Raw genomic sequence first — 26236 nt, forward strand, 5'->3', positions numbered from 1 at the left:
AATGGTATTGGCACCAAAATAGACATTCAAACAAATGATACAGAATAGAGGCCACAGAGACAAACCCACATAAATACAGTTACTTCATACTAGACAAAGGGACTAAAAACATTCATTGGGGAAAAGATAGCCTCTTCAACAAATGGTGCTAGGAAAATTGGAAATCCATATGTAGCAAAATAAAATTAAAACTTATCTCTCACCCTTCACAAAAAAATCAACTCAAAGTGGATCAAAGACTCAGGCATTAGAAGAGAGACCCTGTTCCTAATAGAAAACAATGTAGGCCCAAATCTTCACCACGTCAGCTTTGGAACTGACTTCCTTAACAAGACTCCTAAAGCACAAAAAGTAAAATCAAGAATCAACAAATAAGAAGAAACTAAAAAGTTTCTTCTCAGCAAAGGAAACAATCAATAATGTGAAGAGAGAGCCTACAGAATGGGAGAAAATCTTTACCACATGCACCTCAAATAGAGCAATAATCTCCAGGATATATAAAGAACTCACAAAACTTAACACCAAAAAAACAAATAACCTGGGCGAGGGCTGTAGCCCAGTAGCAGAGTACTTGCCTAGCTCATGTGAGGCCCTGGGGCCAATCCTTAGCACCACATAAAAATAAGTAAGTAGAATAATGGTGTTGTGAAAAAAAATTAAATAACCCAATCAATAAATGGGCTAAGGATCTGAACAGATACTTCACAGATGAAGAAAAACAATCGTTCAACAAATATATAAAAAAATGTTTAACATCTCCAGCACAATTAGAGAAATACAAATCAAAACTACACTAAGATTTCATCTCACTCTAGTCAGAATGGCAATCATCAAGAATACAAGCAATAATAAATGTTGGCAAGGATGTGGGGAAAAATGTATACTTATACATTACTGGTAGGATTGCAAATTGATATAACCACTATGGAAAGCAGTATGGAAATTCCTCAGAAAACTTGGAATGGAACCACCATTTGACCCAGTTTTACTTCTCCATTGTGTATACCAAAAGGACTTAAAATCAGCATAGTATAGTGAGGAGGTCACAACAATGTTTTTAGCAGTTTAATTCACAATAGCCAAACTGTGGAACCAAAGTAGGTGTCCTTCTACAGATAAATGGATAAAGAAAATGTGGTATTTATACACAATGGAATATTACCCAGCCTTAAAGAAGAATGAAATTATGGCATTTGCAGATAGATGGATGGAGCTGGAGAATATCATGCCAAGTGAAAAAAGCCAGTTCCAAAGAACTAAAGGCAGAATGTTTTCTCTGATAAGCAGATGCTAATTCACAATGAGGGGTGGATAGGAAAGAATAGAGGTACTTTGGGATGGACAGTGGGGAGTGAAGGGAAGGGACGGTGTATGGGTAGGAAGTACAGTGGAATCAACTGGATATTATTACCCTATGTGCATGTATGACTGCACAACTGGAGTAATTATACATCACATATAACAAGAAGAATGAGAAGTTATACTGCATTTATGTATAATGTGTCAAAATGCATGTATAACTAATTAGAAACAAATTTTAAAAGATCCAAACTATATGAGGGCTTATTTCCTCAGCTAAACAGGGATACTGTTGCTCTGCATGCATGTTTTCTTTTCTTTTCTTTTTATTTTTAACATACTCTAAAATTTTGTAAACAAGTTTCCAACATTTAAAACCCATGTTATGATCACAACACTTTTGATAAATTGTTAAGCTAAAAAAAAAAGAAACCTTCATTCCCTTGTCCACAGAGACATTTCAAATATTAAATACCAACTCCTTTTATATTTGATGATAACTTTTTAATTGAAGAGAACATGCTACTTACTGTAGTGTCAGGCAGCACATGCTCAGAGACACATAGTACACAGAGTAGAACAGGATGAGGCATGTAATAAGGTTCTGTAGAACAACCTGTGGAGAAGACAAGCATGTGGTCCCAGAGCTGTTTCCTATGGTTGTCATTAGTGACTCTGACAAACAAAATATCATGAATGGATTCTACATAGTGCTGGCCAGCCTTGGGTTGGATGGGGACTCATGAGGTGGGAATGACTTCAAAGTGCAAAATGAAAGCATTTCTGATCAAAGAGGCTGGCAGAGTATGTACATTTGTACCAAGGATTAATTCAGTACACAAATCCAGATCATTACCCTCCGTCCACCAGGACAAATTTCCTAAATACCAACACCTATATCTTAATTTGATTAATTTATTCCAAATGTCAGCTAAAATAGTAATAAAAATAGGAAAGCCGGTAAGAAGTTTGGAAGTGAAAAAAAAATCCACAGAATAATACGGTGATTAAGTCTGTCTGTAAGAATTTCCAGAGCAATTGGCTGAATCACAATAGATGATCCTGAAATGGACTCTTCCTCATCTGAGCCTTAATAAGCAAGCACATTAATGGAGACCAGCTGGATTACTCAACAAAGGTGGTGTGAAAATTGTCTGACCTCTAAATAGAAAAAATCCCATTAGATTCTGGTCTTATGTCAGATACCACAATCAATTTCAAATGGATTAAAGACTTACTGCCAAAAAAGAGGTTGGGAGAAAATATTTGCAACATATATATCATAGGCAAAGGATTGATGTCTATAATATATAAACTCATACAAATAAAAAAGCAAACAAACCAACAGGAAAAAAAATGAGCAAAGAATATAAATATATCAGTATCTCATGTGAAGAAATACTTTAAAAGCCAGTAGAGAATCAAAAGCATACTGAACTTCACTATTAATCTTGCAAAATATATTCTTATGAATAAAACAAAATGTCAGTATTTTGCACAGGAATTATTAGATTTATTTTGTTCACTTTTGAATCTTTTTTAAAGTCTTTTTTGTTTAGCCAACACTCTTTAACACTTTAGGATTATTCATTTTCTCTGAATGACCAGTTCATCAAATTCACAAGTTCTTGAATAGTTTGGGGTGCAGATGATGCTCTCCACCAGAGACAAGAGAAGGTCATTAGCACCCAGCACACCACATCCAGGTGCCCGAATAAACCACATTTTTACAGATTTACCAAGAATTTACTTCTTTTGACTACTTAAAAATGGGTGAACTGGTGGTGCTGAAGGTGTGGTTCAGTGGTAGATGCTTGCCTAGCACACCACGCAAGGTATTTTCCCTCCCTACAAAATAAATAAATAAACAAACAAACAAACAAATAAATAAATAAAGGGGTGAACTGTCAGAGCCAAGAGGACTGTGGGAATCCAGGACTGTTAGACACTGGGATCTTCAGCATCTTCCCACACCCCACCCACGAGCATCCTCACTCCTCTTAGTCTCTGTTGTATAATCTCTTTCTCCCCACCCCTCATTTTAATCTCCCCCCTTTTCCTTTAGAATCTCCATATTTTACCTTTTAATCTCCCCTCCCTCAGGTTCCTCAGCTTCCCTTCCCTCATTTCTTTATTTTCTCTGTCCTCTTTATCTCCCTAAGACCTGAATAGCCTTGTGGTTCCATCATGGCTGACACTAAACATTTTAAAAGAAGATGTAAAAGAATGTGGGCTGGGGCTGTAGCTCAGTGGCAGAGTGCTTGCCTGGCATGTATGAGGCACTGGGTTAGATTCTTAGCACCACGTAAAAATAAATAAAATAAAGACATTCTATACATCTACAAGTACAAAAAAAAAAATCTTTTAAATGGGTGTAAGAGTCTCTTTTCTTTTATTAGAAAATAAAAATTCCTTCCTAGAAGTCCCCATCAGGCTTCCCATTTTACTACATTGACCATCACCATGCCAGGTGCCCATGGACTAAACAATCACAGGCAAAGAGTCGGAGGGGGCTGCCAGGATGGGTTTGTAGTATTGTGACTTTGCTCCTAGGGATGGACAGCTACTGCCTCCATAAAATGAAAATTGAAGTTCTATTAGCAAGGCAAAAGTAATAGGCATGGGTAACTAGTAGTGTCTTCCAAATGGAGGAATAAAAATGTAAAGGGCTAAAAGCCCTCATTTTGTAGCGATTATTCAGAGCTCAGGAGAAAATGTGAAATCTTTATCTGAGATGAAGGTTCAAACGTGCTCACGAATAAACCTAATTTCTTTCCAAGTGTTGGGAAGAGAATCTGCTGATGTGAGATGGGTATGTAACACGGAGAGGCTTCTTCAGCCTTATAATTTTCTTAAGAGTCCTGGGTCTTTGGGTTTCCTTTGCTCTTTATGCTACGTATTAATATTAGTTTTTCTTTTAATTTGAGCACTAATATCTTATAAGTTGAAATTTTTCCAGGTAATTGGCTTATTTTAATTCAAAATAAGATGAGTAACATATAGTCTCTGCACCAAGACATACTTTCAAACAAAACTATTTTTATTTCTATATTAATATTGAACTTTAAATGTTATTTTAATTCTTAAACACACAATTGTTGTAAAATTTTACTTTTATAATCCAGAGAATTGTGCTACATACATAGAAAACTCACAAATACTAAATCTGTTCAAGATTTTAGAACTGCTTTTGAAAATTTAGTCATAATTTGTGAGAGAATATATTTATTAATGATTTCATATATACATGCCTACTTTTTGCAACAAATTCATAAAACACTACATAAAATATGATGTTAAAATAATACATTTAAGATAAGTTTACAAGGAATGTTTTTAAAAGGAAAACATATTTTTTGTAAATAATTACTTTTTTCTACCTGAACGGTAAATCCAGATTTTCAAGTGATAATTTTTCAATACCCAAATTCACTTCCCTGGAGTTACTTCTCCCTCCAATCTAATTCAACCCAACCTATAGAACTAACCTTCTAAAAGACACACAATGGCATTCCCCTGCTTGATGTCCTTTTGTGGCCCCACACTATTGTCAGTATTCATTCAATCATTTTTTTTTTCCTATTTTACAAATGGTCACTGAGCTGGGCACCAATGCAAGATGAATTAAATTATAGTCCCAGCCATGGAGCTCTGCTCTAATAGTCATTCTCAAAAGCACAAGTTTCAGGCTCACATTGAGGATCTGTTAAGATGCAGATTGTCTCAGAGTTTCCGATTTAGTAGGTTGGGATGGGCCCCAGGAATCTGCCTTGCTACTAGGGATGTTTGGTCTGCTGTTCCTGTGACCACACTTTGAGAGCTACACGGATCCAGAGGCAAGAATGATGAGTAAACAGATGGCTAAAATACAGAAAGAGGAGCTATGGTTGAGGGATGTTCAGAATGCTGTGAAAGCCCAAGGGAGAAACCAGGGGAGGATACATAGTGTGTGGGTACTGTGAGGGCACACATATTTTTCCAGGAAATGTTCAACAGTAACATTTATCATAGGTTTACAATATATCAGGAACCATTTGTACAATGCAGTACTTCATTTGTTCCTTACAACAAATGAGTGGCAGATTCTATCAGTATTCCTTTCTCAGGGAGAATAAAAATGAAGCTCAGAGATATTTAGTGACTTTTTCAGTTTGACAATAAATGGTAGAGCTAGGACTCAAATCTTGCTATTTGTGATGAACTGGGGCGAGGGTGAGGGGTTGCTACAGGCAGGAGAAGCACTTGTGAAGACTTGACTGAAGCTAAGCTGAAGGGGAGGTAAGAGTATTTAAAGAGTTGAGGTCAGTTGTGAAGGGAATTTTATGCCTTGATGAAGAATTCTGAATGTCTCTAAAGGCCACAGGGAGACTGCACGATTGAAGGATCCGAGGGGACATTAGGTAAGGAAGCATTTAAACGGGATTTTAATAACCTAGGCAAGCAGGGGAGCTGGAAAAGAGGGCAGATGCATGAGCTACTAAGGAAACAGAACAGACAAGTGGCCCATGTTAAGGGACACAGGGTCATTGATTATATCTCCCAACTTGCTTAACTAGATGAACAGTAAGAAAAAGAACAAGATCCATTTCGAATGGTAGGAATGGCAATTGTTGATCTAACCCAGGGCTCTCTGAAGGAAATGTAATGCAAGCCGCACATATAATTTTAAAATTTTTCTATCAGTCACATTCCTAAATGTTTCAAAAGTGTGAAATTGATACTTATTTAACCCAATCTATCCAATATAATTTCAGCATGTTCTAAAAACTAACAATTATTGAGATATTTTTTGTCATCTGTCAAACTGTGTCTTAGAGCTCCAGAGTGCATTTTACCAGAACACAGCGCAGCTTCAATGAGCCATATTTCAAGAGCTCAGTTGCCCCATGTGGCTAGTGAAGACCATATTGAACAACATAGGTCTAAGCTCTGCTGACCCCTCATCTCCTGCTCTGAACAGTCCACTGTCTAATCATATTAACTGCTTATTGAGGGGTTACTATGTAGCAATCCCTGGACTCACATTTTCTCATTTTATTTGGCCCTCTCTATACCCTACTACTATGCACATATATTTTTCCTTTTTATTTATTTATTTTTATTGTTTAATTTGTTCTAATTAGTTATAATTGACAGTGGAACACTATACACATACATAAAAAGAAACTGTCTAGGTTTGGTTGACTATTGCCTTCATTTCATAGATTCAGAAACCAAGGTAAAGAGAAGTTAAGAAACTTATTCCAGTTCATGTGGCCTGTATGTGGTGGCAGGGCTCTAGCCCAAACCTTCTGGATGTCAACCCTCTTCTTAACCTTGTGCTAGCCTGCCTCCCACTTGGAAAGTTTAAAACTTTAATACTGTGTTGAACAATCAATTCTATTGTAACACATTCTTTTTAATAGGATTTCAGAAATGAGAACTTAAGTTGAGCTAATGGTTCAATGGCATACTTTTGTTTAGTGGCAGAATTGAGATCAGGAAAAAAAAAATTGTATCAATTACCAAAGGAAAGGCACTTAGCAATGCTGTCTAAATGACAGAACACATGACTTCATTATGATATAAATATCATTATGGCACTCTAGGAAAATCCAATAAATGTGAATCAGACTTCATAGCAATCTAGATATTTATGTACTGCCAAAATTTTTATTGTTTTTTTCAAAAAGATATTTGGATCCTGGACCAAACAAACTATAAAAAAATATTATGACATTTATAAGACATTTGGCTTTTTAAACTTGACTGAGTATTTAATGATGCTAAAGAATTATGGATACGTTTTTAAGCTGTGATAATGGTATGTGTGTGGAGGGGTGTTTTAAAAGTCCTTCAAGTCTGGATTAGCTTCAAAATAAAAAACTGGAAATAAATGTGGAATGATGAAACAATATTGAACATGAATTGATAATTGTGAGGGTGGGTGACAGGTAAGAGGAATTCATTATATTGTTGTATTTTAATTATACACATTTTACTTTTTTAATACTCTTAATTTCTTTAACCACTGAGTATATTTTTGAACAACTTCAACAACAACTTCTTCTTCTTCTTCGTCTTATTCTGTTCTGGGGTTTGAACATAGGGGCACTTTGCCACTGAGCTACATTCCCATGCCCAGCCCTTTTTATTTTTTATTTTGAGACAGGATCAAGGATTACAGAATTAGAGGCATGTGCTATTGCACCTGGCTTTTTATGAACTTTTAACTGTGGTTTTATTAATGAGGAATAGAATAAGGGGTAACTTGTTTAATGGCTATGCACTCAAGGTGTCAAGCTCTCCACTGTAAGCCCTGTTCCCTTATATCCTCACAACAATGCTGCTGGATAAGAATTGTGACCCATATTTATAATAAGAAAACATGTCCAGAACACATGATTTCAGGGGCTTTACCAGTGTTCTGGGCCACTGAGATGAGGTGAAAGGCAAGGGAAGCGGATCACTGGGAAATTCCATGATCTTGGCAAAGTGTCAGGGACCAGAGGGCATGATGTTGGATTTGACCATACAAGGGCAATGAGGAGGCCCTTGGCTATGGCTACCAGCTAAGAGGAACACACCTTCCACAGCCACACAGCACAATGGTGGGGATCTGTGAAGGATCTATCTCCATCCTGGAACTCATCTTCCTTTTGGCTCTATGACACCAGTGACAAAGAGTTCTAGGTTATCTTACCCTGTGGACTCTGCTCTTCTCCATGCACCCCACCACTGCTACCACTGCATCATCTTCCTCTTCTCTCCTTCCAGAACTTCTGCCCCTCAGCTATATCCCTGTGGAGGGGAGTCAAGCTCTCTCTGGTCTCCGCTTGTCAGTCTATTGTTGGAACACATTTTGGAAGCCAAAAAAGCAAACACCCCCAACACCAAATGTTCCTCTTCATTGCATTCTTTCTGCAGCAAACCTAATTCTCCAAGACAATGTCACCTCTAATAGAGGAACTGGTGGACAAGAAAAACACAAAAACATTTCATAGTAGTATCTGTACATAGATGAAGGTCATCCCTGGGTTCTGCTACTCCCTTTGTGTTTGCCCTTCTTTTGGCATGCCAGTCATGCTTAAGTACTTTCTATTCCTGGGAAAGGTCATTGCCACTCCCCTTGTCTAGAACTAATGCTCCCTTCTTTGGAAGGCTAACTCCCACTCATCTTTACAGGTCTCGGCTGACACCTCACTAACTTCAGAAGTTTTCCTGACTTATTATTCTCTGTTGGGAACTCTTTAATTCTCTCTTTTCTCCTTAATACAGTCCTCATTAGTCTGACTATGGGGAGTAATTAATGGTAACCAAAGATTTATTATGTTCTCATAAAGATCATTATGAATGCAATTTCTTTATTAAAAAGCTTCCACTCATTCTTGTTTGTGCACAATCGCAAAACTGTTTTAAAAATGGAATAAACATGCAAAAGTCTTCAGTTTATGGATACTTATGATTTGATAAATGCTTTCCAAGTTGCTTTCCAAAAACTGTCAGCTACAACTGCTTTTCACATTGTCATCTCTTTGGATCAAAAATATTTTGATGCCGGTCTTCCTTCCACTGCCCTAAACAATAAAGCATTTTTAATGAGTTGAAATTAAGGAAAGACTGCATCTACACAAAATAGAGGAAAGTTGATTAATTTGCAAATTCAGAACCTCCCCAAACCAAAAACAGTATCTTTGTAAGGGCTAGTTTGGGACCCAGAATGAATAGGAATATGTGTTGGTGGCATCCCTGAGGATTCAGAGCTTCAGAGGACCTGGAATACTCCAGTTGGCATGACTCACTCAACTGTCTTTCCACACACTTAATACCACCCCATATTATTCCCAGTCAAGTCAGTGTATAATTCAAAAAGGAATGGTTTATATTTGTTCCATTCTCCTGGAGATCTCTTCATATATCACTTGAATTTCTCTTGTGGCATTCAATGTAAATTGGGATGTCTTGCACATATTGTTTTATAGTTCTCCAAACAATGACTACAAATATGGGATCTAATTGTATCTTGGAAGGGATTGAGAGGGAAGAGATATGTCCCTCTGGCTCACTGATACACGCATAGTGTCTGGTGTCATTCCTGCAGATACTCAGTGAAAATAAGTTGGATGACTCAGCATAATTTAAGAATTGAAAGAATCTTGGCCTTCCAGGACATTCTAGCTATTTAAGGAGCAGATATTATGATCAGTCAGAGCACCAGCCACACTTAATACCACCCCATATGAAAGTAATCTTGGCTATACAGGAGATAGTAATAATCAACACAAAATTTAGCAAATATTGACATTCTTCCCAAAGCTGTTTGAGACTCTTTTAGGATACAAAGAAAGAAGTAAGATAAATAATAATAATAATAATCACATGGTAAACAATTAGAAAAAGCAAGTATATCTGCCGCAGTCTGGCTGGGCACAAATCACGAGCCACTGAAGCAGGAACAAACTTTATTTTTAAACTGCAGGAAAACACTTCACACAGCTCCCGGGGAATCCTCCCGAAAGCCACGAGGCTTCTCCAGGAACCCCCAGCCGGAAAATATCTCTCCCGGAAATCCCTCCTCCTGCACTTCCCCAACCAATGGGAACTCTCGGGGAATCCCCGGAAATCCCCACGAGAACTCCAAAATAGTGCGAGAACTCAAAAGTTGCGGCAGAGGCGGATAGTAATGCCTCGCCTGTCAATCAATACTGTTGGCAAAATGCCAGGGGCCATACAGACTCGGCCGTGGCTCTCAGCATGTATCCTGTGTTTATATGAACCTTTTAAAGTATACTTGTGTAGATTAGCTCACACTTCAAAACAAATTCACAGGCTAGGATTATAATGCCCTCATTGTTAATGGAGAAATGGAGGCTTAGAGAAATTAAGTCATTTTCACAAAGCCAATCATTAAGTTGCAATTTTATATCAGATTTATTGATTCTCAATCAGAAAGTAAACTTTGTGATTCTGATTATAAGGGCAAAATTACCTCATCAAAAAGATATAACCTGACTTCATAAGGATTTAGGCTCTTGCAAAACTCAAAATCATCCATACACTTCATATTTAGGATCAGTTTAAATGTCATTTGAGTGGTTCTCAAACTTTATTACTCTTAACCCTGGTTTTCCCATTTTAACAAACTTCTCATTGACTACAATACAAAGACCTACTGAGGCCATAGAAACTAGTTCAGGTAATAAACAGGAACAGGCTTCTCCGAGAGTTTCTCTCAGGCAGAATTTCTTTATGGGAATTGGATGGACAGCTGGGATATCGAAGTTCCTCAACCAAAAAGGAAAGCCACAAATTTTCTATTGAAATGAACAAATAGAATATTTTTTTTACTACAAATAAAGAAATGCATGTTAACACAAAAATGGAATGCCATTCCTGTCCTACAAAATTAGTCAAGATATTTTTCCTTTTAAAAATTGAATAACTTGTTCTAAAAAAATGAAATGAAACATGGTGGTAGGATGCTGGTATTAGTAGAATTTAATACAAGTCTGTGAGAAAACAGTATGTTAGCAATATAGTAATCTGTATTTTTTTCAAATGTGGCTCTGAATCTAAAATATATATATTTCTAGTAGGAAATAGAAAAATCTTAATGATTTTTACAGGGTAGAATCATGTTTAACAAGTTTGTAATGAAAGAGAGAAATCAGTCTTTAGCAGTTAAAGCTTGCATGACTTTGGACAAGTTTTTTTAAGTAATGTTTTGATCTGGTGTTTTTAACCCTTATTTGCTCATTTTCTTTTTGTATATCTGATGTAAAATGTGGAATGTGCAGAAAAATGCATATACTCACAAATACACACAAAATTGTGTACAGTTGTAGTGTTTTCAGAGAAACTCTAAGGCCCATCCATGTATCCCCGATTAAGAATCTCAAATATTAAGAATAATTCCAACTCTAATTATATGGGTTCCATGTAGAACACATTTAAAATCCTGTAAGGAAAGATTATCCCCATCCTCATGGAGAATTAAAGAAAGCATTAACCGCATCATCATATCTGCAACTATGGCATGTGCTGAAAGCTGTATAAATATTGTTTGTGGGATTAGTATTTTAAATTGTCTTTCAAATTTCAATATGTTCATTAGGCTCCTTCAAGTTGTAGGGAATACAAAATTCACTCTACCTCAATGGGGATAATAGGAAGATTTTTAGAATCCATTAAGACAACTATCTTAACATCTACTAATTCAGCTTCTCTCTGCCACCATTCAAGATCCACAATAACTCATTGGTTAAGTACATAGTGGCTCTAGTGACCTATGGGCCATTGCCATAATCTTCCATGCTAGGGCTGAATTATTCTAGTCTCAGATTTGTTTTTTCTTCCAACTCTACTAAAAACTGACCAACTCTTTCTCTTATGCAAACGCACAAGAGGAGAGAATCTCACCGAATAAACTAATCACTACTTGGTATTTGACACCATGTTAGATGGAGCTCTATTAACAGGTGCTGGTGGGCAGGGGACAGGACTGTGCATGAATGACTTTGAGACAAATGTATTTCTCTAAAGCAAACGTGGGTGTCCATATCATAGAGTTCATCTGATACAAGTCATGTTGACCTAAGCAAAAGACACCCCACTAAAAGTGCTAAGGTAAGGGACAGCACCCAAAAAAGTCTCAGAAGGAACCACAATAATAGACCCATTCTATGGCATATTTGCTGCTGTTAAACTATTAATAAAACAAACATTAGAAAAACAAGTTCAGATATTGGGTCCATTAAAACTAATAATGATTGTATTGGTCATGAAGGTTGTAGTAGTTCTGGGAAGTGAAAGGGAAGGTGAAGTAAATTTTCCTGTTTTCAACTTTTGGCTAGTCATTTCCAGTCAATTCAGGACTTTGAAATTTCTTCCCTAATTTGTAAAGTTCAAAAATGTCTAAAATGCTTTAGAGAACCAGTTGCCTCTTTGATTTTCTAAAGTCTCAAAATAATATAAGCTCATTAATTCAATTCTCAAAGGATTAAAAAAAAGTTCAAAAATTTAAAAAATATAAAAACATGAAATAAAATGATAAAAATAATTCATAATGTCACTACTCACTAGTCTCATTATTCAAATAAACCCAAATTAAACTGCTATTAAACAACTCTCAGATTCTTCTGGTCAACATATCTAGCTTTCAAACATGAGAATCAATTGGGAGCTTTACATTCTTCTCCTTAGTTCAGTATCTAAAAAGACATGTCTTAACAATGTTTGTTTTTAAAGGCTGAAATTATGGCTATGCCTTTCCCTCTTTTATATATTTTGTAAGTTTTAATGAAAGGAAGAGAAAGACCAGGTATTTATTGTATAATAATAGCAAGTCCTACTTAAAATTGTACCAAATGTAAATTATTAGCAAACAGACAAAAATATTTTTACAACCTGTTCTTAAAAACTTAGTGAAGTCCTGAGGTTGTGGCTCAGTGGTAGAGCGCTCACCTAGCATGTGTAAGGCACTGGGTTCCATCCTCGGCAACATATAAAAATGAAATGAAGATATTGTGTCCACCTACAACTAAAAAATAAATATTAAAAAAATAACTTAGTGAAGTCCCCCTCTCTGATCTATAACACTTTGACAACTACTTTGAGTTTGCCAAGTTTACTCTGAGACATCACAATGACACCCTGAAGTCAACATCAAATATCCTGGCAAGATGATTGACACATTTTTCCATGAAGTTGAGGCACAGTCTAAGAGCATGGAGTTCAAGATCTTGGAATCTTCTCTAATGGTATTTGAGTTACTAGGCTTTCCAAATTCTTATATTTTGTTCATATAAGGATAGGGAGGCCTGATCAATTTTGCGTGTTTGGAACAAAATTAATTTCATCAGTGAAAAATATAACTTGTTTCTGATGTTCATTAACAAAATCTCTAGTGTACTTTTCAATAATATTTTCTGAACTGCCTGAGAACTTATTCAAGTATGAATTCCTAATAAGGGTACTTTAGATGTTAATCAACAGCTCCTGGGGTATAGATTAACATTAATTTATGTACACATATTTCATACTATATTATGCTAAAGTATTTTGTACTTCACACAAAATATATTTTCAAAATATATCATATTTTTATATTAATATTCACTTATTTCCCCTTTAAAGGATGTATAATTTAATAAAAAGCCTTTGCAAGAATATGACTAGGTATAATGTGTAAAGTTAATGTGAAATTGTACCACATTTATTTTTCAGTGGCAAAAAGTGAAGACAAAATTTTAAAAACATTTTCCCCAGAGTCTCACAAAAGCAAGTCCAATTTCCTAGACAACCACCAAATTATTATCACGCATGGGAAATTTTATATGGACATGAAATATTACTTCTGTGGAATTCATATTCAAATTTCTTCAGTTATCCTCAAAATCTGAGAATCCTGGAATCAAATCAAATTTCACATGTTGCATTTTGTTATCATATCTGTTAGTGTCTTACTCTAAATTTTTCTGATGGTTTCCTCATTATTAGATTCTTCGGGGAAGAATTCTATAATGGGTGTGTATCTCCCATTGCATCTCATAAGGAGAACATAATATGACTTTGTTTCATTATCAGTGATGGTCACTTTGATACTTTGATAAAGGTGATGTATTTGTGTTTTTTATTTGTACTATTATCCTCTGTAACTAATAAGTTATGACTTGAGAGTAGGTGAATATCTTGTTCCTTCAAAACATTTTGCCCAAAGCTTTTAGCACCCATTAACAGATCTTGTCTGAATCAATTATTTACATCGATGATGTAGACTGATGACTTCATCATTTCATTTTTTCTCCATTTTAGTAGACATTCTTCCATAAAGAGATTTCCTCTTTTACCCTTGATCTTAGGTGTTAATTTATATATTTATTATTTATTCATTTATTTTTGATAACTTATCTTTTTGTTTTCTCTGTGTCATAATCTACTAGCATCATGATCCTTGGGGCTGGGTGTGTAGCTCATTGGTAGAACACTTGCCTAAACATGCTTGAGGCCCTGGGTTCAATCCCCAACACTGAAAAACACAGAATAAACAAAATAATTATGATTTCTGTTGATGCCAAATGGTTCCAAATTTGGCCTACAAGACACCGTTTGTGTTCTTTTGACATGTCCCCATCAATGCCTTGCTTTCTGTGGTAACCAGACATTCCCAAGGAGCTGCTACATTTTTTCCATTTTTTCAGCTGTGTGCATTTTTGTTGTTTATATTCTCTGTTTTTTTTCCCCATTGAGCTCTCTTTCTATGACTCATGAATCTATACCACACTGAATTAGTTGTAGAAACTTTATAGTATGTTTTCTGTTTGTTTGTTTGTTTGTTTGTTTTTGGTATCAGGGATTGAATACAGGAACACTCAACCACTGAGCCATAAGCCATATCCCCCAACCCTATTTGTGTGTGTGTGTGTGTGTGTGTGTGTGTGTTTTATTTAGAGACAGGGTCTTGTTGAGTCACTTAGGGCCTTGCTAAGTCGCTAAGGCTGGCTTTGAACACATGATCCTCCTGACTCATCTTCCCGAGCTGCTGGGATTACAGGCTTGTGCCACGGCACCTGGTTTATAGTATGTTTTAATATCTGACAAGGCATACATTAACAGGTTTAAGCTCATGTTAGGTATTCTTACCACATATGCACAAACTGGCACAGAGGCACAAGGACACTTTGGGGAGTGATGAATATGTCTAACACTTTGATGATGATGATTTCACAGGAGTTTGCATGTGTCCAAATTCATCAAATTGCACACATTAAACATGTTTAGTTTTAAAAATTTATTCCTCAACAAAATTATTTTTAAAATATTTGATAATGCCAGTCCCCTCTTATCTCTTTGTTTTAGGGTTCTCATATGTATATATAAACTTCCAAATCTGACAGAATAACTTCATAAAACAATTCTGGGATTTTTTTTTTGTGATTATGCTAACTTCACTACTAAGATAGGAATAAGTGATAGGAATAAACTTTATAAGGTTTACTGATGCTATCTAAAACCAAGAAAATCTCCAACTTTATTTAAGTCTACTTTTGTATCATTCAGGCATACTTTAATCTTTTCTCACATAGCTTTCACATACTATCTGTCAAGTTTATTATTAAATAAATTCTTGCTACTAAGTTTCATCTTTCATAACATCATCTAACTAGCTACTATTTGTGTATATAAAGACAACTGATTTTGTATTTTACATTAATATCTTATTAACATATTGAAATGTGTTATTGTTTGTGTTAGTATTTTCATTTTTCTCCCTAGTTATCTTTATTTAAGATTTATTTTATATTATACCAAATTTATCTGCTGTCAAATCACAAGACTTCATTTTTTGAAACTCAATATATATTTTACAAAAATTTTAAATGCATTTTCACAGTAGTAATTCTTTGAGCATACACCCCCCCCAAAATATTTACTAATTAACTTATAAATCATGCATGCAAATAGATATGCATATATCACCATACTCAGATCGGATCACATTATAAATTACACACAAAACCAAAATTTTAAAAGAATAAGATACACACCTCATGATTCAGGGTGTGGGTCTGGGTATTGAACCCAGGCGTGCTTTACCACTGAGCCGTACTCCTAGCTCTTCTTATTTTTTATATTTTATTTTGAGACAAGGTCTCCCTAAGTTACTAAAGATCTTGCTAAGTTGCTAAGGCTAGCCTCAAACTTGTGATACTTCTGCCTCAGCCTCCCAAGTCACTGGGATTACAGGTGTGTGCCACAGCACCCAGCCAATAATCAGAATTTTTTATTTGTTCTTTTTAGTTATCTATGACAGTAGAGTACATTTTGACATATTTATACAAATATGGAGTACATCTTATTCTAATTAGGATCCCAATCTTGTGTACATGATGTGAAAATTCACTGTGGTGTATTTAAAATATACATAGGAAAGTTAAGACAGACTCATTCCACTTCTTATTCCTATTCCCCCTCCCTTCTATTCATTCCCCTTTGTCTAATCTACTAAACTTCTGTTCTTCCCTCACCCCCATTTGTTATGTGTTAACACCCAGATAGCATCAGAAAGAACATTTGACTTTTGATTTTAGGGGATTGGCTTATTTTGCTTGATCTTATATATAAATACAATAGTATATATAAATAGACTTAGTTTCACTTCTGTTCTAATTCTTACGGCTCTTTCTTTTATTGTGGTCTAATTGGATTGACTAGAACTTCCAGTATATTTTTAAATAATAGTGAATTTAATGTATATCCTTGTCTGGTTCTTTGCCTTTTTAAAGATGTCCCTGTTTTTTTCCACTGAGTAACACACCCTCTTTAGGACTGTGATGTGATGTGATGTGAGGTGAGTGCATGTGTGCATGTGTAGTTATTGATATTCTTTAATACTAAAGAAGAATGTTTATAGCAGATCAATTCACAATAGCTAAACTGTGGAAGCAACCTAGATGCCCTTCAGTAGATGAATGGGTAGAGAAACTGTGGTATATATGCACAATGGAATATTATTCAGCATTAAAAGAGAATAAAATCATGGCATTTGCAGGTAAATGGATGGAGTTGGAGACTATCATACTAAGTGACGTAAGCTAATCCCAAAAAACCGAAGGCTGAATGTTTTCTAATATGTGGATGCTGATAGATAATGGAGGTTGTGGGGCAACATGGGAGGAATGGAGAAAGTTTATATAGGACAAAGGGGGGCGGGAGAGAGGAGGCATGTGGATAGGAAAGATGGTGGAATGAGATGGACATCATTACTCTAAGTACATATAAGAAGACACTAATGGTGTGACTCTACTTTGTGTACAACCAGAGACACGAAAAATTGTGTTCTATATGTGTGCTATGAATTTAAATGCATTCTGCTGTTATGTATAACAAATTAGAATAAATAAATAAATTTAAAATAAGGAAAAAGAAGAAATCATCAGTTTCTATTTTATTTAGTGTTTTAATTAGGAATGGCTGTCAATTTTACTCAAAGACCATTTTAGCATCTATGAAGATTACCATATGATTTTCTACTTAAATTTATAAATATGATTAATTATGCTAGTAGATTACCTAATACTGAACCATCCTTACATTTTTAGAATAAATATAATTTGGCCATGATACTTTATTTGTATGATGTCATCTTAGATTCTGTTTGCTTTGCTTATATGTTATTTGGATTTTTACCTTTATATTCATAAATTAGATCAATCTTTTGGGGGATGGGGGCACTGGGGATGGAACTCAGGGGCACTCAACTCAATCAATGAGCCACATCCCCATCCCTATTTTGTATTTTATTTAGAGACAGGTTCTCACTGAGTTGCTTAGGAATACTCCTGCCTTAGCCTCCAGAGCCGCTGGGACTATAGGAGTGCACCAACACACCTGGCCCATCTTTTTCTGTGTTATCTTTAATTTCTGTTTCGTTAAAACAGCTTCATGTTTTTTCTTCTTTTTCTATACTCAGAAATAATTTAAGAAGCATTGGAAGTATATGAACTTTGAAAGTTTAGGGGAATTCTCTTGTGAAATCTGAGCCTGTTCCTTTTATAATAAATAGCTTTCTCCATTTATCTTATGGAAACTGGAGGCTCTTATGTGATTTTGCGAAGCAAGAATGCTCCCATCGCCTACAAAGCTTACTCTTAGAGCAAATAGCTGTATGTTCTCAAGGTCTAGCTCATATGCCATCTTCCCACTGCACCCTGACTCCAGGACAGAGTCATTCTGTCCCTTTTTTCCTTTATATCTTTCTCTTTCTGCCTCCCTCCTTCTTTCCTCCCCCTCCCTTTCTCTGTCCATCCTCCCTTTATTCCTTCCCTCCTTCCTTCTTTCCTCTTCTCATTCCTCCCATCCTTCCCTCCATTGTATTATGTGTATGTCTTACAGATCTGACCACATTTGTGTAGTAACACACTTATTTATGGAGGTGCTTATATCTTCAGCCTCTCTGAGACGTGAAGCTAGTCATGTTTAATTCCTCATCTCCCAAACTGTTTAACCGTTGGTAGATATTCAATAACTACATTTTGAGTAATAATGAAGGAAGGAAGGAAAACATAATGAAAGCCTAGTCCAATGGGAACCATAGTCTATCAATGAAAAAATGTAGACTCTATAGTCAGATATGCTGGAGTTACTCTCCTAGTTCCTCCCCAGCAAGTATGTGACATCAGCCAGTTACTTCCTGAGTGTTTCTTCTATTTATCTGTAAAACATAAGTAAGTTTTCATCGTTTTTTTTGTTGTTATTGTTGGTTTTTTTTCAGTTATAGATGGATACAATACATTTATTTTTATTTATTTATTTTTATGTGTTGCTGAAGATAAAACCCCGTGCCTCACACATGCTAGGCAAGCACTCTACCACTGAGCTACAGCCCCAGCCCCTCATAGAAGTTTTGTGTTCAGAACGTATGTAAAATTCCCCGTATTCAGTACTATATCAACAGAGAATTCTTTCCTTTCCACTTCTTTCCATCGAAAGCCTTCCTTTGAGTTCTTACCACAATTCCTAGAGAAACCATGAGATGTGGCCCTCTCTCCTGTTGGACTATAGCTCAGGATGCAGCCTCCATGGAGCCGCTCCCTTGGAAAGGGCCTCTTCCAAGGACAAAATTCTCCAGTCCAAGGAAATTCCAAACTGGGTTGTGTCTCTGAGATCTTTACATACATTCGTTTCACAGAGGAAAGTTTACATTAGTTTAATGTAGGTAGGAAAAGTGCATTTTGAACATCAAAACACTGTATTGTGAACAACAAATTACCAGTCCTCATACCTGGGCTTGCTTCCCAGTTTTTTTGTGCAATTTTCCCAGACAGCAAATTAATTAAATGGCCTTTGGCCACAATTCTTTCCCTTGTGTCAGCTTTTCTCTCATTTAAAGCATAGAGATGGGGGATTTAATTAGCCCAATGCCTGGCACATTGTGTGCATTCAATATGTTTGTGGAACCTTGGAATTATCTTCAGATGAAGGTCACTTTTGCTATTAATATTAATTTAGGAGCGTATAAGTAATTCCTGTGCTGATAATACTGACAATAAGCAAAGATTGAAGAAAAGTTAACTCATAACCCACAGGATGTGCCATGAGAATTCAGACTGTCACCCAACTCACCTCTACTGCACATGCTCTGGGATTTTAAAACTGTCAAGATCTGCACTAACCATGCACATATTTCTCCTGCAAGGAATATGTATGTATTTGTGTGTGTGTGTGTGTGTGTGTGTGTGTAAACCGAGACTAAATATAGAGTCCCTGTTCTTTGTGTAAGCTACTTAAGACAAAGGATGTTATCTTTTAATTTTTTATCTCTTCAGCAAATTATTATTGCTAGTTGCATACCAAAATTATTTATAAATTATGAACAATTTTAAAATCCTTTTTAAAAACAAGTTTCTTAGAAAATGTTTTCCTTGAAATAGTGTTTTCACTGACCTAGAAAATTTTTCTTAGCTGTTGCCATATTCAACATTTCTCACTGATGATGTATGTGGTGATGATGGCATTGAGCAGAAAAAGCTCAAGGAAATACACATGGTGTTGATATTTTACTAAAATGAATGTAGCACTCACTTGTAATCATAAATTAATTTTTAAGTAAAAATCTGATTTTCCAGTGTCATTCCCTTAAGCCTGCTCCTTTATAGGCCTGAAGTCTATGTGAATTTACACAGCTGCTTTGAAGCTATGCATATTTCCTTGTTTCAGGTTCTTTGATTTTTTTAAAGGGGTATTTTTATACTGAAATAAAAACTATTAACACTAGCTTCAGGGGGAAAATAAACTAACAACCCTACAGCTTAAAATGTTTTAATGCTTTGCCTTTAAAATCTTGCACATCCTTTAGAAGCTACAAAAATAAAAGCTACCCCCTGCAAAAAAAAAAATAGAAAAGAAAAAAAAAGATTGAGGACAAACTGTCAAGATTTTGGAACATGGTAGTGGAAGTACAGGTGTTAACACTAGAGAGATTGCTTCTGTGTAAAATGATGCTTTTAAACAGCTACTGTTTAAATGTTTTAGAATCCTTTCTTGGGCACAGGCGCCTCTGTATTGCCACCATTACCACAAGATGCAAGCAGTACAGCAGAATGTTTTCTGCATGGTACCCAGCCAAAAGCGAAACAAGTTGCCTACTGACAGAGAGGCCATTTATAGAACATACTCATTTACACAAGGGCTAGGCAGCAGGAAAAGCAATGCAAAGAAGTAACGTCTCTTTACCTTGCTTGGAGCAACCCTGACGTGGAGAGCCATGCGCACAACCTACATCAAGGAGGTGATGAGATCCGTGCTCCTTATACTGATGACATCTGGAAGAAGAGACAATTGTCACCGTGAGCTTTTCAATTACTCCTGGAGACTAAGTGTGAGACGCAGTAGTGCAGGATGATTGGATTACACAAAATGAGACAGAAGCCATCTGTGAGCCATGCGTAAGCCGCTGAGTGCCAAAATGAACATCCTTATTAGACGACTGAGTTCTCATACCATTTGTAGTTTGGTCAAATTTGAAGGATGAGTGGATTGTTTTTAAACAGTGCCGCAAATAGGCAGTGACGTGGAATTGTCCCTGGCTGCATGAGTAATTACTGCCTCGTATTTAAACTGGAAACATGGGTTTTTCAGTTAGGAGCTCTTGAGATTGTCCCCAAAGGCTGCTGCTGCCATTCATGTGAAAGCATGATACTTCCACTTGCAAGGGACACATACTTCTGGAGAAAGGAATCACTGTTTCCTTTCACATTGTGGCAAAAAAAAAAAAAAGCCAAAACAACAACAACAAAACCTCTGCCCTTCGGTTAGGAAACAGAAGGATTTCCATGTTCTAAAGTAATGTTCATTGTATAGTTAGATAAATGATTGCCAAAACTGTCAGGATGCAGGATTGGAGCTCTATGTACCCCAAGGCTCCAGAACCAATCCTTCCCTTACCATTGTTCATTCCTTGTCTTTTGACTACCATTGACCTTGAACAGGAATTTGCGTGTGTTCTGTCATTCTTTTTCCATCCCAACACCATTCTAACTTCCCTAAAGAACACAGCTTGAATACTTACCCTTATACATAAAAGCATGAATCTGGTAAAAGCAAACAGAGTATCTTTTACAAGCCCAGGGCATATTTTTCATCTGGATATGTTATTAAATTTGACATTCATAATGCATATTAATAACAATATCAATGCTCTTTTGTTAATATACTTTAGACAATTCCTTCAAAATGTGGTTGTGCTGTTCTCTGCTTATATTGCATGTTCTTACAAAGAAAAACTTCTGCCCCCCAATAACTTTGTAACAGCTCCCATTGTCTGCTTCAGATTTTGACAGTTAGGCCCTCAATAAATGATGATTGACAGTCAAAATCCTATGTCTTGTCCTATTTGTAACAGCAATAAACCACCCTTTTTCCCTGAAGAGGGCAGGTAGAACTCCCCATGAGTTAGAGCCCAGAGAACTGTAAAGGACATTTGCCTTTCTTGTTCTGCTTCTAACACATACAGAGCAATTTATATAAGCTCAGATTCCATTTGAATTGTTCTATTAAATAGTAATAACCACAAACCTATCCTCTTAAGAAGCTGATACCTCCTAAGTGCCTTGGGAACCAACACTAATTTTATTCTAACTGTTCACTGGATAAAATATTGAAAAGTACTAATTGTGTGTGTGTGTGTACATACACACATGCATTTACATCTACAACAATAAACGTCCTTTTTTAGGATACTATTATGATCTGTTGTGAGAGTAGACATGATACACACACATTGAACAACACTAACTCTGTTTTCCAAAGTTGCTGTTAAATTTATGAAGTATATACCTATGTGTACCTTACAGGTACATATGTGTGTATAGACATTTTTTCTATATATATTCATGCACAATACCCATATGGTAGTTAAGGAATAAAATGTACAAAATCCTCTGTAAAGAGAATTGTGACTTTTGTCACAATTTGTCATCATGTTTTACAAAAAAGTATTTGCAGTCCTTTTGTGTGATTTGTATCCAGAGTTCTTCTTTGCTAAAACCTAATTTCATTGTTTCCTTCATAGTAGAGACATTCATAAATTAACACCTTTGATTCAAGGTATCAAAGAAACATTTGCAAGAGAGTACATAATTTAGAATTTCTTCCTGATAAAAACAGAGGGGAAAATGAGTTCAGATTCACAATTACTAATACTAAATCTTTAGGGCCAGATATTATTATAATTTCAGAAAAAAATGAATTTTATATAGATAACAGTTTTCATATATTATATTACATGCCCCAAAGGTCTGGAGCTTTACTCTGTATTCAGAAACATTCTGTGAACACCAAAACATACAAATATCCACAGGGGGGATAAATAAAAACTGTAAAAAAATTTGATATCAATTTAGTTTTGTCATTAAATTAATTTAGATCAGGTAATATTCTGCCACTGAAGGGTTATAAAAGCATTTTTCACACCTTTTTAGATTTTGGATTCTTAGTTGAGGAACTGTGAGCAACTATAGATTTAATGAGAATCTGAAGATTTGATGATAGAACACTTGTTAAATTTAATTAAATTTGGCCTACAGCTGCTTCTCTATCAAACTGCACTCTAACTTAGTATAGATACAACTGCAACCTGACAGAGAATATCTTGTTGTAACAGGTAGCAGAGGCTCAGCCAATCACAGCACCTCAGTTTCAGCCAATCACAGGTTGAGAACTGATGAGACTATGTCCATTTAAGGCAAAGGCCACCTCATGCCATTTCCAAATAAGGCAATGCCAACTGTAGCCAATCAAGCTGTTTCTGAATTTCATTTCCTTTTTTCTGTCTCTAAATATTGCCTGCCCACATAGCTGGGTGGAGCTCTAGAAAACCTCTCCTAGTTCTGAGAGCTGCCCAATTCATAAATCTTTCTTTGCTAAATTTAAGTTGTCGAAAGTTTTTCTTTTTACATTCCAAATACAATTTTAAATAATTGATGAAATAAAAATGCTGCTTTAAGAAAGTCAAATTAACCATAAGAAACAAAAAAGTGAAATTCCTTTGTCCCCAGTGTCAGTGTCTCTGAATGAAACAGATTCCCGTTGATGCTTCCAGATCCCTCTGTTAGAGTTGACTTTGCTTGGGAAGTCTGACAGTATATATTTTATTTTATTTTTTTTTTTAATTTTTTATTGTGGGTTGTTCAANTAATCTTCTTCTCCTGCTCTTAGTCCCTACTCTGATCTTAGTTACTCTCCTTATATCAAAGAAGACATTTGGCATTTGTTTTTTAGGGATTGGCTAGCTTCACTTAGCATAATCTGCTCTAATGCCATCCATTTCCCTGCAAATTCTATGATTTTGTCATTTTTTAATGCAGAGTAATACTCCATTGTGTAGTATATTTTTTAGTTTTACTGGTTCTCTCTAACCCATTTCTCCTTTTCAGGGCCTTCTACCACATCTGCTATTCACTGCCTTTTTGAAATTAAAATAAAGTACTCTACAGGATATCACTAAATCATAAAAAGATATTAAGAACAAATATTTATTTCAGGGAGCCATGGAAATAACAAAGTTGGGATAATTTTTTTCGGTTTATAGCTTTAATGGAATTTCCTTTAGATTTGGTGTACACCCACACAGGCACACACTTATTTCACTGTTTCAAATTTCTTCAGCAAAAAATTGTGTTCTGAAAGACAAAAATCACAAAACAGGACAGGGCCATAAATGGAAAGTACAAGGAGTCAAAAAAACATTTGGCATGGTGCCTGTTTTTGAATATCCAAATTCTATTAGACAGTAGTTTTCATATCTCCCTACTATAAAACTAAGCCAGAGTTAACAATAACTGCAAATTTGTTTAGTTGAATCTCAGTGTCTCATTTTCTCTACTTCTAAGTGAGTTGACAACATTCTGGGACTTAGCTTATGCATTATATAGCAGAGGAACATTAATAGGATAAAGTAAAGAGCTGATAAGTATATACATTGTGTCCACTTGAAATATTGTTGGGAAAGAAAACATAAATTAGAGTAATTTCAATTCCATAATCCCAGAGCAAAAATAAATATTGATTCAAAAAATGTGAGCTGGATTTTTCACTAGGAGGAGAAGACAGAATGGTAGGAAGGAGAAGGAAGGCATTTCAGATGAGATCGACTTCAAAGTGCTAGGAACAAGCCAATGAGCTTGAGAATGAGGAAGGAGACTCAGGAGGAGGTGCTGGGATGTTGACTTTTTAGAGGTCTCAAAGAACAAACAGGAACATTGTGTTTTGGTTCAAAATAAAATAGAACTCTTCTTGAAGAGCTCTGTGAAAGACTAAATCAGCATATGATGAATATTATTTTAACAGCAATAAAGTATAAAAGACTATCAATGGTAACTACTGGCTTGTTGGAGAAAATTTGGGATTAGGTTTTCAATAGCACTTTTTTTTTTTTTTTTTCCTACATTGGGATTGAACCCAGGGGTGGTTTAGCATTGAGTTATATCCCTAGCCCTTTTATTTTATTTTGAGACAGGGTCTCACTAAGTTGCCTAGGCTGGCCTCAAACTTGAGATCCTCCTGCCTCAGCCTCTGGAATGGCTGGGATGACAAGCATGTGCTACCAAGCCAGGCTTGACATCGCTTTTATTTCAAAATAGGCACTCTTGATGAGCAGCTGCCTTGCATGCACAAGGCCCTAGGTTCTATCCCTTAACACCACCAAACAAACACAAAACAAAATCATATTTTGAAAACAGAGACTAGTATATGAAAGATCATAGCATAACTTTTGAAGGAGGCAACAGAAAGAGATTCAGGAGGGAATTGCAATTAGGCATTATGTGAACGTAGGAAAAGGGACCCCTAGGTGTTTGACAATCTATTCTAGAAATTTTTCTCTCACTCTCCGTGAAGAAGCAAAAAGGTGGAAAGTTAAAAGGAAAAGTTAATAAGTCTACTTTGTATTTTAATTATTGTCAAGTACCCAGGTGCTTAAGTGAAGAGTCTCATGTACATTTAAATTACTTCTGTGCCCTAGCATATTTGTAGAAATCTAAATGAGATGTTGTTCCATTTAAAATTTAAATAATTCCCTTGAGAAAATGCCAACCAGATTGCTTGAACTAGAAGCCAATGCATAAACATGTATTTGTTATTTACGTGTTAATGTGTTCAGTATCTCGATGTTTTTTTTTTTTTGCACAAAACCTAAAATCCTTTAGAATATGATTTGATTGACCCCAAAATGATGTTTAAATAAGTAAACAAACAATATTGAATTTTGCAGCAGCTGCAGAGAACACAATTTATAGAAAGGACTTTTTCAAGCCGTTTCAGAAGTAATGGTTACAAAATGTGATACTCCATTGTTCCAAGGGTTCAGACAAGCCTCAGCTAGCAGTTTTACAAAATGGCAGGTTCCCATCCACGAAGGCAAATTTTTTAAATGGTGACTCAGTGGAGGGAAACTTGCCTGACACTCCAGAATGCTGAGGACAATTAAGGGGCCAACTTGGCTTTGTTCTGCAGGCTCACACTGATTGAGTCAGCCTTGGCTTTGGCAAGGCAGCTGCTGGCAGAAATGTGCAGTCATTTCCCAGAGTCTATATTCTGAGAGGAACTTAACTCTTGCAAGCATAATTTGAAGTTAAAATGGCAGTGAGGGGGTTCAGGTAATTTTTAATACTTGAAAATTCACAACTTCCATGCTCCAGCTGAGGGAAAATTTGGCTAAAACCAGATTTTACACACACACACACAAACACACAAGAGCGCACATGTGTGTATATATCTATATTTACATTTACATTTATATTTACATTTATATTTATATTTATAAATGACCCTAGAGTATTTTGGACATAAAACTGTTTTTTTTTTTAAAAAAAAAAAAACAACAACAATATAATGAGTTAAGAGTGAATGAATCAGAAACATACGGATTAAATTTTCCCCAAAATTTGCATGGATTTGGAAG

At 35.8% G+C, this 26236-nt stretch overlaps 1 protein-coding gene across 1 annotated transcript in view; it reads right to left on the minus strand.

Moving 5' to 3' along the window:
* Positions 1 to 20711, minus strand: part of Tmem244 (transmembrane protein 244) — a 35385-nt gene extending 14674 nt beyond the window's left edge. Inside the window, exons 1-2 of the mRNA XM_015497684.2 lie at positions 20512 to 20711; positions 1830 to 1915 (exon numbers count right to left, since the gene is read on the minus strand). Coding sequence (XP_015353170.2) covers positions 1830 to 1915; positions 20512 to 20544 — 119 coding nt within the window. The 5' untranslated portion in view covers positions 20545 to 20711. The remainder of the gene's footprint in view (positions 1 to 1829; positions 1916 to 20511) is intronic.
* Between the last annotated feature and the right edge of the window lie 5525 nt (positions 20712 to 26236).

Source organism: Marmota marmota, unplaced genomic scaffold (genome assembly GCF_001458135.2).
Source record: "Marmota marmota marmota unplaced genomic scaffold, marMar, whole genome shotgun sequence".
Classification (NCBI taxonomy): domain Eukaryota; kingdom Metazoa; phylum Chordata; class Mammalia; order Rodentia; family Sciuridae; genus Marmota; species Marmota marmota.